Source organism: Argiope bruennichi, chromosome 4, assembly GCF_947563725.1.
Source record: "Argiope bruennichi chromosome 4, qqArgBrue1.1, whole genome shotgun sequence".
In the NCBI taxonomy this organism is placed as follows: domain Eukaryota; kingdom Metazoa; phylum Arthropoda; class Arachnida; order Araneae; family Araneidae; genus Argiope; species Argiope bruennichi.
The window spans coordinates 97915611-97933417 of record NC_079154.1 but is presented as its reverse complement, the minus strand read 5'-3'; the positions used below and the strand labels follow the sequence as shown (position 1 = coordinate 97933417).

Genomic DNA, 17807 nt, shown 5'->3' with positions numbered 1-17807 from the left:
TAGAAGAACGATGCCCATTCATTCAAAAAGAAAATGAATAATTTGTGTGAAGTCGTAAACAAAGCGAATTCTTATTATTAATCAAGGATAAAATAAAATACTTTAATTGGAAACTATAGTGTAGATGTTAAAAAGAGGGTTATAATGAAAATAAAACATAGATACCATTTTAATAAATAATATAGCAAAGAAAATGTTTTTGGAAATATTTTTAAATCTGATTCATTTTAAAATAACAAAGAAGATTCATTTTCCTAATTTAAAATAATTCACCCAAAAGAAAATCTTAATTTGAATGTAATGAGTTTATATCAACGTTGTAAATACCATATTATTTTTACATCTAATTAAAACAATCATAGAGAATCTTAATTGGTGAACTAATGCATCAAAACTATTAATTAATTTATCAATAAAGTAATCTAAAGTAAAACTCGTTGAAAGTATATGAGAGTCTGTTTTTGAAAAAAAAAATGATTATTTCCATAACGATTTTGGTTTTACATTTAAATAAACAAAGTCATTTTGTCCATCAATTGTCACTTTTGTCCATTTAAAAAAAATTATATCAAATAAAGGTAATCTTAAAGCATCAAAGCTGTCAGTAATATTATATATTATTTTATTGACAAATATTGTTACCAGTAATATTTATCAATAAAATAATATGAAGTAAAATTCTCTAAAAATAATTAAACCATCTATTTTTCAAAACATGCACATTTTCATAGCAAATATTTCATTTTTGCATTTAAATAATTATATACAAATGCTTATTGCCTGCCAATTCATTTCTAATTTCCTGGTGTTTCTTTTGTATTGAAGAGTTTTCATTTGGTATAAGCATATTTAAAACAAAATAAAACCATAAAGTCATCCCAGAAAACTTTTTTTGAAATTTATACATATAATAGATTAGAATTCAAATCGGCATTGTGACAGAAGAACAACAGATATATTATTTTATAAAAATGCATAATAAATATATTTTAATAGTTTGATTATAACTATTACAATAACATGTAAATCAAGTTTTAATCTCTATTCCTTTAGTAAACCTGAAAAACATAATGGAAGGAAATAATAAAAATCCTATTATTTCTAATAACATGCAAAATACAATTTCACATAAATTCTGTGAAATATTTTGAGACACGCAACATTTAGCTGATCAAAACGTATGAAAGAAGGTTAAATAGTTCCGCTTTCCAAATAGCGTGTCAGATACTATCAACCATTTTTCCTCGGAAAAACAGATGAAATATTGCAAATAGCGAACCAGCCGTAGGACAAAGACGTTGGAAAATGAAGCATTACTTCCCTTCAAGACATTCAGAATAAATTTGGGGATGTGTAGCTTAAAATTCAACTCGCATTTACCGATTACCATATTCAGAGATAAAACAACGATTTAAAACTGACAATTCTCATCCAGAGACATAAAGAGGGATATTTTTTATCCAGCTTCCAAATAATCGCATTTTTTTCCATTTGAAGAAAACGTTCATGAGAAAGAAAAACGTTAAAATGATGGCAAGTCTTTTGATCTGAGATAAAATTACTTTTAAGACTGGAATACATTTTTGACTCCCTGTATTTATTTCTTTGAAACATAAATAAGCTGAATAAGTAGTGATTTTATTTTGGGTTTAAAATATGTTTTTATATGTTATTTTTTTTAATATACAATATCTGTACATTTCTGAAATATGAAAATATTTAGTCCATGAAACAAAAATACCGTAAAGGAAAAATAACTATAATTATAAAAACATCAAAACTGAATCTATTGTTTAAATCGTCTCTAAAAGAAAGACTGACGATAAATATAATTCAGATAACTACCGTTGAATCGTCTTATTTCTAATTGTAAAGGAAGTCAACTAGTGGATTATGGATTATTAAATGCTACACTATAATTAATTACTACATTATAATTGAAACTAGGGATTTTAACTTAACTCTGTTAACACAAACTGCTCAGCAATATTGTTACGATAACTTCGCGATATTGGCCGGCATTTAGAATATCAATCAATCATATCTTGTGCTAATAGGGAATGTGCCAAGAAAAAAAATTATTCTTTCTACCCCAGAAAGAAAAAAGAAATAATTTCACTATTTATCAAAAGTCTGGAGATGTTTATATGCTTTTTAATTAAAACTATTAACTTTGTTAAGAAACGATAACACACTCTTTTATGTAATAGAAACACGAACTTATAGAATTTATAGCATATAAATTAATTTTTACTTTTGTGGAAATAACACTGAAAAATGAAATTAATAATAAAAATAACTAGCAAAGGGAGCAAGTAATCCGGTTTTTAAACTCTATATTTAATACATTTTTTTTAATATTAATTCCATATTTTAAGTAATTGATACAAGCAAGATTTATGATTTGAACTGTCGGATATTAAATCCGCAAGCATCCATTGATCTGGATTCAAAAAATCCTAATATTGAATTCGAATACTAATGTTAAATCTTTAGAATCGCTTCTTGTTTTTAATTTCTGATATTAATGATTATATCTTTTGATGTCTTTTTTTCGCCAAAGGGCAAAAGATATATAGTTCTTTTATATATATATTTACATAAAATTGTAATATACGTAATCATTAGTGCACTTCATATCAAATATAATAATACATGATCATATACATTTTGTAATTCAGGTAATTTTTAATATTTATAACTATTATTATATATAAAAATACAATATTTAAATATTTGCGACTGTCCTACTGCTTGCATTCCAATGTTAATCTTCAAAACGTTCATGCAAGGGATAGCGGTATAATTTCGTTTGAATTTATCAAGAATGTTCGATGATTCCTTTTTTTTTTTTTTTTTTTTTTTTTACAAAGTTGTACATAACGCCAAAAAACAAGCCAAGCAATAAAAAAGTAAAAAAAAAAAATCTTCAGTAATATTTAGTATGATGATACATTCATATACGATATGTGATGAGGTAGACTCTAATCTTCACAAAAATAAATGTGCAGAATCGAATTATATTATTGTATTACTTGCTATTGTAGTCTAGTGCTATATTTTTTTTATCTTGCACTGAGCCAAAGGAATATTTTCCTATTGATTTTCCCACGTACATCCAAAGCGTATATTTCCATGTTTATCTTCATATTACAATGAGACAATTTGAGCTGACATTTTTCCGTTTGCAGTATTAAATTTAGGTATAAATGTTATTTTGTAAACAACATTTGTATCTAAATTTAGTTCCAGGTCTAAGATTTCGGTGGCGAAACTACAGAATCAAGTCATTTTCTTACACTCTCATGCTCATAGACGTATAGGCAGACAAAATTACGAACAGGTTTATTTCCGGTCATTAGGAAGTCTAAAACTTTGAAATTTATCAAATTCAGAATGGTGAAGTTTTTTTAAAGTTTATAATTTTTTTCCTGGTTGTTCTTATATAATAAATCAAAATCAACACAATCAAAAACACATTGTTGTATCTTTGAATAATGATAATAGAGACGGACGCCACGAAAAATTGTGATCAAATTTATTAACTTCAGACATCTCACAACAAATGTTCACCGGATTCTTTAGGGTGTCTTTTTTTTTTTTACTTTTTCCTGTATTGTATTCAGTTTGAAAATGAAAGCAATTGAATCGCCATGGTTTTGAAATGAATAATCAAAAAAAAAAAAAAACAGCAACTATGCAACTTTATTTTTATTGTGAAACTGAAATTACAAAATATAAGTTTATTAATGGTCATCAATATAATTTCAAGCAAAATTCAGAAGGAAACATACTTTTTCAGCTAAACAATTCACATATGAATTGTAGGTCGCAGTATAATTACAATTTCAAATCTGACATTGAGTTTTTATTTTGAGATCAACACAACATTAATAGATTTTAACTTATTTAAGAAATCGGTAGAGATAAATTACTTCACCAGAAAGAAAAAAAAAATAATAATCTTTATTTTCATTATTCTATCAAAATAATCACACTCAACTCTTCACATAATATGTTGGCAAAAACATTGATTGTGAAGAATGGAATAAACCTATTATATTTATTCTATGCAACGCAATTCACTCATATAAGGCATTTTCTAATTGTATTTAGTGATGTAAGTTGCAGAAATTCCATTACATTTTTAAGTTTGATTTTATTCAAAACTGTTTTATATATAGAATACTAAGAATTTTTTCTTGTGAAAATATTGTGTAACATAAAAATATTATAAGGATGTAAGCATGGAAGCTGTTTTTATGCTTATTACAACTTAATTGAAAAATCCTATTGAAAACTGCTAATTAAAAACTCATAAATATTCATTTTTCATTCATGCCATTCATTACTCATTTGCTTTTTAAGAATAAGAAATTTAAATATATAGTCAGTAATATTTCTGAATATAATAATAAGATGTTTGGAATTCAAAGTAATAAACATTCTTTACAAATTCTTTGGAATGAAAATTCCGTTATTTGGAATGAAAAGTATACATTCCCAAGTATTTTAAGTTCTAAAGTTAGAAACAAAAACGATATTAAAAAAGCAATTGCTTTTTACTTTATTTCAAGTTATTTCAATAATTATTTTTAGTAATGCAATTGACTTCATTTCATATAAACAGGCTTGTTGCTTTTTATTTCATTAATGTTTTCCCTTAATTCTCTAAAGTTTACCAAGTAGAAGAAAGTCAGATTTTAAATTGCTAAAATACTTGAAATATATCAGTTGATTTTTTTTTTGCCAAATCTGTTTAAAACAAACATTCTACTTTAATGAATATTCTACTTAGATGAATGCGTTGATATCGATTTGTGATTTGATAAAATAAAATGCAGAATTAACATGTCACAAATTTTACAAAGAATGGTTCTAATATTCTAAAAAATGGCAAACGGCATAATATAGCGTATATCTGAATAGTATATTATTTTCCGTAGTTTAATGAGAACTGAAAGTTTCCTCATTTCCTATATACATGCTATTTGCTTTTTATTTCTTCAATTTTTTTAACTTTGAAAAGTTTGCCAAGTAGCAGAAAGTCGGATCATAAACTGTCAAAACACTTGAAAGATATCGGTTGCTTTTTTTTTTCTCCAGATCTGCTTAAAACAAACATTATGTTTTAATCAATGCTTTCAGAGTGATTTGTGATTTGAAAATGATAACGAAAAAAATAAACATGCTAAAACATCGAGTTAACATTTCACAATATTTACAAAAAAATAGTAAAATTGTTCCAAAAAGAAGTAAACTACATAATATAGCATATATCCGAATGGTATATTATTTTCCCTAGTTTAATGAGAACTGTAAGGTTCTCCATAATTTAAACGATTAAAAATATATGATCCGTTAAGAACATCACCATATATTTTAGTAATGACCTGATATTATTGAAAAACGGGGTTTCAGATGTTTTAATTCTATGCTTTAAATCGTTTGATATCCGTATTTATTTTGATTACTTTATATCAAAGATTCCAACTACATTTTGATTCCTCTTTGCTATCTAAAGCATTATCTTACTCCATAAAATATTTATACAGACTTAATTATTTTGAAAAGCATGGTAAATACAGAGCTTCTATCCAAAACAACTGTTCCATGCTAAATTAATTAAGAAAGTAATGCAATTAAGTGTACATAAGAGAACAATGGAATCTCAGTCTTTTAAATAATCATCTCTTAAACACGCTTTCTTGAATAAATGCATGAGGACTTTTGAATGCATTCATTCGATTTCTAGAATATTATAGCTTTAGAACTCATATACGCATGCAAATTTTCAGTGCTCAAATATGTTAGGAAAGGAATGATTTCTATAATTTGTAGAAGTCCTTTGTTCAAGAATATTCTTAACATTTTAGTTCATTGCCTGATATATCTTAATAATGATACAGATTTAAAGTGATGTTTCAAGACTTAAATATGAATGATATATTCATTTGAATTAATCTCTTCTGAATAAAGTAAGCTATCCTGTATTTATTTCAATTCACGTCTCAAAAATCATCGGAAATTCTTAATCATAAATCACAGTCCTTAGCAATATTTTGTGTTGTCTTGTGAAATAACTTATTGCAGTCGTATCACATGTTTTCATTTTAATGAAGTGATGAAAATTATGGAATTAAATGCGTGTACACATATGATTCTCTCCTTTTGTTATGAGTTAATTTGGTAAAAAGTTAATAATTATTTATAATATTTATCAATTACGATTCCAAATATGTGTACTACATATAATAATCGGAGAATTATTAAATGAAGCATGAATAAAATTAATGCAAAACTAATTATTTAGCTCATTAAAGAAATTCATTATCATATTTCATCATATAAATTTCACAATAAACTACCGAACAAAAACATTTTTTTCATAAATGTAGTTCCTAAAATTTGTAGGTTATCTAATTAAATGTTTTTTTCGCAATCAAGTCATAAAAACAGTACAATGAGATTGAAAAGGAACCATCTACTTTCAATATTATTTTTCATTATTTCTTGTTGAATCAAAAATTCTTACCTTCAATGAAAACAAACTACAAAAGTGATCTAATCTTGAAAATATTTATATAGTTATTTAAAAAAATTAATAGTAGCATTTGATGCATTATACAATATTTATAATAGTAAATTTTGAAAGACATAATTTAATATTCTTTATGTTTATCAAATGTTTATTTGTAAGCAAAATGTAAACAAAATCAATGTTAATCAAATGAGCATTAACTATTTTCTATTATATTGCATGTATTTTTCTCTAACTTCTTATTATAAATGTTTTCAAACTAAATATTGTTATATTAAAAATATTTATTTAAAAATAAAAAAATAACGATATCCTTGACGAATTGCATGATTCCCAAAGCCAGCTAGAATAAAATAAGAATAAAATCTGAAGATAAAAAATAAAACTATGGTATATTATAGCTTTATAGTAAAAGCTATAATAGTAGTGTTGAAAAGATGAAAGTAGTGTTATAATGCAAATATTGAGTCACTCTCTGAGTGAATAAACTATATTTTCTACAAGATTCATCATATAATTATCACTTACTGTGCCTTGAGGTAGGATCACCGATGAATATAATTTTAATGAGAAATTAGAAATTATATCATATTCAATGTAATAAAATAATTTTATACTTGTATACTAGTTACGTACGTATGCTATCTGTAGATTTATTAATAAAATATTATAAAAAGATAAAATATATGCATCATAAATTCAAACAACAGTAATTCGGAAAAAAATGTCATATTTTTGGAATAAAAATCGATTATATTTCCCATAATAGTGATATTTTTATAATTGAAATCGTTTATTTTAAGCAAAATCTCTTAACACAACAGGTTTTGAGTCTGAAATGAGATAAAAATTATGAGAGTATGTTTCCCATAATGAAATAATTTTCCTTCCAGGTTTGGCCTGGAGTAAGAGTGTCCGAGTGACTGAGCTGAAAGTCCCATCGACGGCCATTTTTGGAGAGTCTGTCACCCTCATGTGCAGCTATGACCTGGGGAGCGAAGAGCTGTACGTTGTGAAATGGTACAAGGACGACCTCGAGTTTTACAGATACGAACCAAAAGATGACAATCAGTCTGTGTACTTCCCTCAGCCTGGGATCGATATTGACGTAAGTAAATTTTACTCAAATGGGGAAAAAAAAACTGTGATGTACTCCAATTTATACGAATATTGCAATTCTTTATTTGTAGTCTGAATGCATCTGATGAAACGAAGAAAGGTTTTATAGAGACACTTTTTAATTTTACATTTAAGAGATACATGATATAAATTTATCACCCCCGGGGGCCACCATGTAATTACCTTCGATGTACCTATCTTCGATGACGGGACGTACTTGCCGAAGGAAGGGTTGTGCCATGGCTGGTGATGGCCCTTAGGACTCAACTACAGTTCCCGCCAGTGTTGCTGTGGCAGCAGTCCGGTCATTCAGATTTTTCCGTGTGCCACGGGGGGTGGAGTAACCGGTTTAAGGTTACGACGTGGATTTGGAGATAAATCTAAAGATTTGTATATGAAAAATTCGCTTTTATAATTATTTTAAAATAGATAAAATAATTACAAAAACGATAATTATATATATATATATATATATATATATATATATATATATATATATATATATATATATATATATATATATATATATATATATATATATATATATATATATATATATATATATATATATATATATATATATATATATATATATATATATATATGAACTGTTAACTTAAACTTACTAGGGCTATAACTAATTTATTTTTAATATTTTTGAATTATATATAGAAATTTGTTTCCAGAAGTCCAACCTATTTTATGACTCTTGGGTTGAGTTGCAAAGAGAAAAACTACCAGAAATATTTCGAGTATGTTTTATTTCAGTAATATGGTAAAATAAGCGAATTAGATATTTCTGGAATTTAATGTTTGTTAAGAAGTGTTATAGTGTATGTTCTTCACAGTTAATTCATATAATTCTAATAAAATATTTTTATAACTGTTAAATTGCAAATAATATTTAAAAAATATGCTATTTTTCGTTTGTATCTCATGCTGAAATCGCATCTTGCAAATAAAAAATTGCTTATAATAGAAACAGAGTTACTCAAACAACTCAAGAAGCATCAAACAAGTAAAAGTATCATCAACTGAAATCTTGTATTAAAGCATAAACATATCAATTAAAAACATTTTATTTAAGAAATTCATTTACAAATGTCCATCTTGGATTAATCCATTAAGACAAGATCCAGTAAATAAATAATTCAGTAGTAAATCCAGGAGTTATAAAACTAACAAAAAATTCCATTTTTCCTTTCTCATCACAAACAGTCCGTTCATTATTGTGAAGGCCTTCTAAGCTCAGATCGACATCAGGAGCAAAATTCAAGCTCTCAGTTAGTGATTTTTTAAATTTTTATAGGATTTTTAAAATTTTTATTGCTTTATGATTGGGATTAAGAAATAGTTAATCGAGTTTTTTTAAAAGAATGAACTGTTTCACTATTTCTTTTGAATTATGTCTTTAAATTTGGTTCTCAAATTCCATAACTTTTTACCTTAAAATCTATACATTTTTATTATTAATGGAATAAGCATTTGTTTCAACCATTGCTTGCATTCCAAAGACAACCTCACATCATTTTAGTGACACCTTAATGTGGAATATCGAAAGGTTAAGGACTTCAACTCTAATATTTGAGATATAATTAAACTACGAGATTAAATAGAAACTGTCTCGAAAAAATCTAAATGATGGACGAGTTCGAAGATGAATTAATGAATTAGTAAGGAGGATTTAATTATTTTATTAACCGGCCAATTCTTCATATTTCCTGGCATTGCCATTTTTATTTTGAAAAAGATTTGAAGGCTATCAGTATATCAGAAATGATTAAAAGTTTATGCCAAAGAACATATTTTGATTAGCATTATAAACTTAACATATACAGGAAATACTGGAGCTGGGTGATGATCAGGGCGAGACAAAAAAAGACTCAGTTTATTTTGATATTACTCAATTTCATCTTGCGGATTCTGTTTGCGCTCCATACTTCTAAATATAACCATTCATAAGATAATGCCAGTGTCTCACTTCATTGTTTGTTGGATGATGTCCATGTACTTTGACTGACGTATTGCAGTTTTCAGTCTGGAACGTAAGATCTCATTGATTAACGGGGAATATATTTGATCATTTCCCGTTAAACACGGCTAGCTTGGATTATATACTTTTATACAATCCATATTTATTAACCTATAAAAAAACCTATAAAAAATCAATATTTTAACGTTTCAATAATCCACAAACGCTTCCGTTTTCTTAACGACGTTTATATGCATTCATTACTTATTTTATGCTGTTTTCTGGATCAACATGGCCAAATAGTACTGTGTGTGTGTGTGTGTTGTGACTTATGGCACATTACAACCCCTCTGACAGTTAGCTGTTAATGATTTAAGCCGAGTGAGCGTTTCTTGTTTTTTCAGTAGCACCAACTAAGGCCAAGGGTACGACTTATCTACTTCATGCGTCACATTCGCTTGCATAACCCCTTTTTACAGGAGGGGTCACATTCTCACAGATAGAACAACCACGCCCGAACCGGGACGCCCATATCAAGGGGAAGAAGCGCTACCCTTATGCCAGGACACTGGCTTAAGGAGTACTTAATGTCGTATAGGCTTACTGGCAATATTTTATCAATCTTACTTTTGGGTGATCTAAATGTTGTAATGAAATCACATGTCTCATTATAAGAACAATTACAGATCTAAAAAGCAACAGGTTTGGAATGAAAGAAAGGAACCGTTACTGAGAAACCGAAATTTATTCTCTTATACAATATGAGCTGAAACTCCTTAAGAAAGTATATTGGAGCTTCTCCACGCTGCGTTCTATTTATACCTTCCATCAGAAAAATATGGAAGAATGTTTTAAGAGTAACAGATGTTGATGTATACTTAGGATAGAAATTTGTATTAATTTTTGATAGTAAAAAAAACAGTTTTGAGTTAAATTATACACTATCTAGCATTTTAAACAGTTACTCTTTCACTACATATTATTCCAAAAAATGTACATTTTTAAAAAACGTTTAATTAATTAATCTTGTAATATATCACATTTCTAGTAAATGAAAATATATTTTAACATTAATCAGAAGCCACAATACTGGGCAAGAATACATTTTTGCGTTATCTTTTTGAAGATATCGAAACATTATTTATTACATTAAATAAAAAATGTATCGAATTAGGTACGACAAATGAAAAACCTAATGTAATGTCATAAAAAGAAACAAATTTACCTAAAAAATTAAGTTTATTAACAATGGTCAATTTTTAATATTAACATCTTGCTTTGGTCTCTCATAACTTTAAAAAAATTCATTCATAAGTACAATCTTTTATCAAGTAGCATATAAATGTGTTTTTTTTTCAGAATTATTCAAAAATATCATCAGATGTATGGATCATAAAAAAGCCAAAATGGAACATTTTGTCCAGAAAAGGGTTACCAGTCACTAGAGCTCTTTAATGATGCTGAATTAGGGCTGACATCTAGCATAATTTTGGAGAAAAATCTTATTCTTATTCTGAAAATCATAATTATATAAGGAAATTTAATGATAGTTCTAATTTGTTTTTCTCCGTCGGAATACTTGAATGTTTGCCAAAATTGTAATCATGCCACTTTTAAATGCCTCTTCGTATGGGGAATGGTTACCAACAATAAAATTAGTAATTGTAACATTTTAAGTTAACTCTAGGAAGACAAATTAGATAAAATCGTATTATCTATTTCTGGAAAGAAGGACATTTAACATATTAATTTGAATATTCTCAACTTCAAAGGCCAGTTTACCAACCGAAATTTTCATTTTATTACATTTTGATAAAAAAAAATAAATAAGATAAAGTATCTAAAATAAAAATATTTGTGTTAACTGTTATAAATTGCTTAGTTTGTTGCTACTTTTTTGGTTAATTTCTATCATTTTGAGATAATTTTCTGAACTGATTTCGTAAAAATAAACAAATTTCTATTATTCATTATTCCAGCGTATTTCTTTCAGAATGGAACTTCTTTTCTAAGTATAGGAAGGAAATTCCATTCTTCCAAAATTAGAGTGATATATGATATATTATAGCTTAAAGGCTTTATGAGTTAATAATATGATATCAAAATGTGAAATTTAAAAATATTTTAATGAAAATATCATTGAAAAATGAGTTACATAAAATATTTAATACAAAGTTCCAACAAGCATTAAGGTGTATGTACACACTTGAAACTTCAAATATCGTTCAAATTATCGAATATTTTTTTTCATTGATTAATAATGTTGTCTGATCCTTTAGCTTTCAAAAGATACCAAGATGTTGTCGATATTCGAAATATTTCTCGAGTTATAATTATTTTTGTTGAGGTGCTTTCATTAAAAACTCTAGTTACGGTGTTTTTAAAACTCATTTTATGAAGAACGATATTTTTCCACTATGTGGCTTCATTCAAACAATCAAAACTCAACAAGAAATGAACCAAATACAGTTATTTATATATAAAGATAATCTGTATGAAATAGCGGATGTTTTGTGCCTCAATCAAAGTTATATTTATAGAAATAAATTTTTAATAGCTATTTAAATGTTAAAATGGCAGAAAAAATCTCGCCTTTTCTATTCATCGTTGATGGAAAAATTGTTAAAAATAAACTATATATTTTTATAACTTGTTTGAGGCAGACAACATGAAGACTAATATTAGGCATCATTTCCAACTATAATTGTGTGTCTGTACAAATTAGAATTTAAGATATCATGTTTCAAAAAATAGGCTAATTAGCTCATTAAATATTATTTAATTAATTAATAGTTAGTGTAATATGGTTTTTTCTCGCTTAAATGAGTTTAAACATATATTTATGATCTACTGTGAGAAAAATAGATTTTTAAAGTTAAAATTTTAAAAAAAATCTTCAAGTGAGTACGTACACCTTAAGGCTGGAGAAACGGCTGGTCGCCAAAGGAGGCTAGTATTTAATAAAATATCCTTAAGACGCTAACATTTTAAATAAAAAGAGTTGCACTCCACTCAACTAAATCAACCACTAAAGCTGACCGATTTATTAAAATTTCAATATAACTATTCTGTAAAATCTTGCGATTTTAGAACACTTCCTCGACAGTTCAAAGAAATCAATAATCTCCTATAGTTTCTCAAGTGATTAGCATAGATTATGAAAATGTTGATTGTTCTTATACTGTAATATTCAAAATTTAATATTGTAATATTCGCAGAAAATAGAAACATTCATTTATTTGAAAGTTGAAGAATCAAGAATATTTCGAAGAATATAATTCCTTAGAACCAAAGTACTGTTTAAGATCTAAACTTCATTTTTTTTTAAATAAACCGAAAAATATAAAATATCATTATTGACAGCGTTTATATATTTTTAAAAATAAAACTAAAAACTGAATTTTTTATTGAATTTGTGAAATTATTGTTGATTAATTCTTTGAGATATTATAAATTATAAAAATTATTATGTAGTGTACATAAGACTTCAATGTCGAAAGACTGTGGCTTCAGTTCTCATATTCTTTTTAAGACATGCTGGGATTCTTTTATATTAATTATAATTTTATATTTATAGTTTTTATATTAATTGTAGTTTCATTATTTCCACTTTAAATTAAAACTGAATTTTACAGGCTCTAACAGAAAATTAGAGAACTATATGTAGTACAATGAATAGTACGGCTTAAGGTCATTATAATAATATAAGTCAGTTTTATGACTGTCAAAATTTGATGCTTAAAAATATTTTGTTGAAAAACCTATTATGAGACCAAGTTACATAAAATATTAATTGACCATTTTAGCCGTCATTAATACTGGCGAATCGGCTGGTCACCAAAGACGGCTAGGGATTTCATAAATGTGAGATTCCACAAAAATTGAAACAGAAAATAATTTCCAAATTTTTTATGCGCTTGCCTAGGTCATTTACAGTCAGTTTAATTGTCTTAATACAATGAACTCCTATAGAAAATGTTTACATACCAATTGTAATTTTTCTCTAAAAATAGGGAATAAATGATGAATATTTTTATACTGTAATTAATGCGTTTCAACTTCATATTTCAAATAAAATAGCATTTTTTCTTTAACAAATAAAATTGGAATTCATTATCGTATCTTTACAATACATGATGGACGATTTGAATGCGAATATTTTTAGTTTTGAAACTTTTCTCAGTGATGTTTTCTTATTTCTTTAAATAACTAATGAAGTGATCATCAAATTACTTAAAACATTTTTGAAAGACGGAAAACGATGCAAAAAGAATCTTTTCTTTTATGCTTGCATCTAATTTTGGTCGAATGTTCCTTTATCTCGTTTTCACTGAAGTAATTGCTCTCTAGATTACACATAATCATTAATTATGGGAAAGTTTTCTGCCTGAAGTTTTGTTTTTTATTCCAGAATTTTTTTTTTTTCTTTTTTCCTCCTGTATTTGCTTGTATTTAAGTTCCGCTTCTTTCATATTTTACATGGAAGAAAAAAAAAATAGCACCTTAATTTATGAACGAAAAAGAATCAATATTGCTAAATGAAACAAAGTTTCGCTTGCTACTTTGTTTTAAAAATACCGAAAGAAAAAAGAATATTTAAGAAAACGGAAATACGGAGTTCCGTTTCTAAAAGTTTGTTTCTCATGTTATGTGAAAGAATAATGATGTTTAGTAACATATTCGTGTTATAAATAATATCAGCTTAACGTTGGGGAGTATCAGCTTAATATCAGCTTAATAATATCAGCTTAACGTTATAAATAATATCAGCTTAACGTTAATATCAGGGAACGAGCCGTTTATATACATTTTTTTTCTCATTGAAATGTTTCTTTCAAGTGACTTGAATTTATCTTTAAGACAAAAGTCTTGTTAAATGTTTATCATGAAAGTAATTATTCAGCATTTTAATTATCGTGTCGAATAATAGTAAATTTATTCAATTATTTTTATGCAGTGTTTTTTTTTCCAATAGGAATTCAACTTTTTTTTTAAATCAACATTTTTTAAGACACCACACAATTATGGCATTATTTGTGATTATAAAATTTTAGAATTTACAATTTTTCAGGACAATGTAGATTGGGTTTATTAATATGTGTATTTCTGGTAGAAATTATTTCATATTTTCCACGATTACGAACTCGTTTCTCGACTACGACTGACTTCGGCTTGAGACTTCCAGCCTTTTATAGTTCACCGAGGCTGGCAGATAAGGTTGTGGAACAATCAAGCATATATCGGTTCCTATTGGTTCAATCACTAAAATTCTGGAAGTTTCCAGTACTATTTAGTTTGTCGCCAAATTCATCGCCAAGTCTCCAAATGGTCGCCAAGCTCTGAGATCATTGATTCGGCATCCGATCAGCATCCAACAAAGCTGATCGTAATATGATCTTTCCAATTATTTAACTAACCGTGCTAAAAAGCAACATTACAGATTTGTAACAGTATTAAAATCTTCGTTTTGACATAAATAAGACAATGTATAATCCGATGTTAGAGAATCATTTTTCAAGAAAGGGTTACTGTACAATGAAATATTACTAAAAAGAAATGTGCAACATATTGGAATTCCAAAAATAAGCAACTCTCATTAATTCTGGTTCTTTATTAAAAGTATCTCAAGAAAATATTCCTTTACAAATCATGATACAAAGAAACTTACAGCGCTGAAGATTCATTATTATTGCAAAGAATTCGGCTTTTAGAAGACATAAGTATTATTTATCGTTTAACTTCATGACATGAAAAGAGATGCATAAATAAAGGATGACATAAAATGATAATTTTATTATTATTTATTTATTTCTGACTCACAATGGAAATTTTTATAAAATAAATTCCTTCTTTAAATGAAAGTACAAAATATCTCAAATAAAAGGAAATTTACATATTCCAGAGAATTACCTCAGATAATTTCCTTTAGCCTAAGGGTCTTAGTAAAACTTCTAAGAGAGAAATTTCTTTAATTTGACTGTACATTCAAGCTGCCAAGCTTAAAACAGAATATATTAATTTTCAATATATGAAATGCAAAAATACTGAAAACAGTAAGTATTATTTAACTTATTAAATACTTATTAACAATAAGTATTATTTAACTTATTAATGCATTGCCCATATGACGCAGAATTCTGAATTATTTATATCTTTATTATCGACATTTATTGACAATTAATTTTTTTTTCTTCCGAACGATGTTTTCATGAATATTTACAACCAAATATTAGTATTTCTCTTGCATGATAAATATATACTACGAACTTATTTTTCCATTAGACTTGCAAATGTGTAAAAATTGAATTTTTTTCAGAGTTTCTTATTTTTATTATGATTTTTTTTTTCAAATTTATTCTTTATAAAGAATCATAACATTACTAGAGAATCTCACTTTTTCAACAGATCCCCAGCAGAAATAAAAAAGTAAAAAATAAATATTAAGATATTAAAAGCACATCCGAGGATTTCAAATTACCTTTTTAGATATTTATTTTTGTGCCTCTTTAAACGCATATTATAGTTGTGCATCATCAAACCATTCATGGAAAAAAAGGACGAATCTGACATAAAAACAGTATGCACATATGGAATAATGAAGGAAAACGATTATCCATTAGATCAGCGTTTCTCAACCTTTCAGTTTTCGTGCCCCAGTTTTCAATCATAATTTTTATCTCACCCCCCCCCCCCGCTTACAATAAAAAGTATACAACAATAATGTATATTGGGTATTTTGTATTCTGCTTTAAAATTATTCTGCCAAAAAAAAAAAAAAAAGAGTAAAAGTGAAGAGCCAATATTGGCGAGAAACCATATTTGGCATTTTGCAAAGCGGGCAGTGAACAGATGAAGCGAATGAAAGCGGGGAAAATTTAAATATTATATTTGAAATGAAAGCCAAACAGGGAGATAACGTTAAAAGAATATGAAAGTAGAAAAATTCGTTAACGAAAGTTAACCTAGAAAGGGTGAGATAAATTCAGAAATTGGGAATGCATTTTTTCGAATAATAAAAGAAATAAAACAGAAGCATGACTAAACAAAACAGAAAAAAATAATTAATGTTTGTGGAAGAGAATCCACACGACCGATGCCGTCTCGAGCATGCGCAGATGTTTTCTCATAGGAAGAAGGAAAATGATTGATTACGCAAGTTTCAATTCCAGCCAGTCTCATTGGAGTAGATCCTTCTATCGCGACCGAATATATCGTGAATGTGTATGTTATATATGTTTTCGTGTTAATTGCAATTCACCATATTAAATATTTACTGCAACATATTTATGCAGACTCATGGATAAATTTTTAAGCTGAAGTAAGCGAGTATTAGACGACAATCAAGCATCAAAAAGTACACAGACGAGCGTAGTTCCGAAAATAAAATCAAGAAAATATTCTCAAGAATACTTAAATTTTGGGTTTACCAGTACTGAAGTAAATGAAAAAGAAAGGCCCCTGTGTATCATTTGCTAAAAAATATTGGCCGTAGGCAGCATTAAACCTAATAAACTTAAACGACATTTGGAAACGCTTCATAGTGAGCAAGTCAGCAAACCCAGAGAATTCTTCGAATTAAAATTAAAATCATATAAAAAGCAAATATCATTTTTTAAAGAAATTTTGTCTGTGAATAAAAAAGCTTTAATTGCATCTCACAAAGTTTCATATAAAATAGCCAGATGTAAAAAACCTCACACCATTGGTGAAAAGCTTATTTTACCAGCAGCAATTGAGATTGTAGAAACTATGTTTGGAGATAATTTTTCAAAACAATTGCAGTCCGTACCGGTTTCAAATGATACTGTTGCTCGTCGAATTGGTGATATAGCTGAAGATGTACAGTGTCAGCTTTTCTCGAAGTTGCGTGACAAATTGTTTTCAGTACAGCTTGATGAAGCAACAGATAGTAATAAAGATGCTCATTTAATTGCCTATGTTCGATTTTGTGATAATATGTCAGTAGAAGAACTACTTTTCTGCAAACCTATAGAACTCAAAACAACGGCCCTCACATTATTTGCTATTTTAAATGATTTTATGAACTAGGCAAACATAGAATGGAAAAATTGCTTCGGAATATGCACCGATGGTGTTCGTTCAATGTCCGGAAGATTCCAAGGTATACAAATATTTGTAAAACAAAATTCGCCTCAGTGTGTCTGGACACATTGC

At 27.3% G+C, this 17807-nt stretch overlaps 1 protein-coding gene across 1 annotated transcript in view; it reads left to right on the top strand.

Annotated features, from left to right (window-relative positions):
* LOC129966173 (endothelial cell-selective adhesion molecule-like) overlaps nt 1-17807 on the top strand; it is a 372715-nt gene that overhangs the window by 296340 nt on the left and 58568 nt on the right. Inside the window, exon 3 of the mRNA XM_056080574.1 lies at nt 7435-7649. Within this exon, the coding sequence (XP_055936549.1) occupies nt 7435-7649 (215 nt within the window). The remainder of the gene's footprint in view (nt 1-7434; nt 7650-17807) is intronic.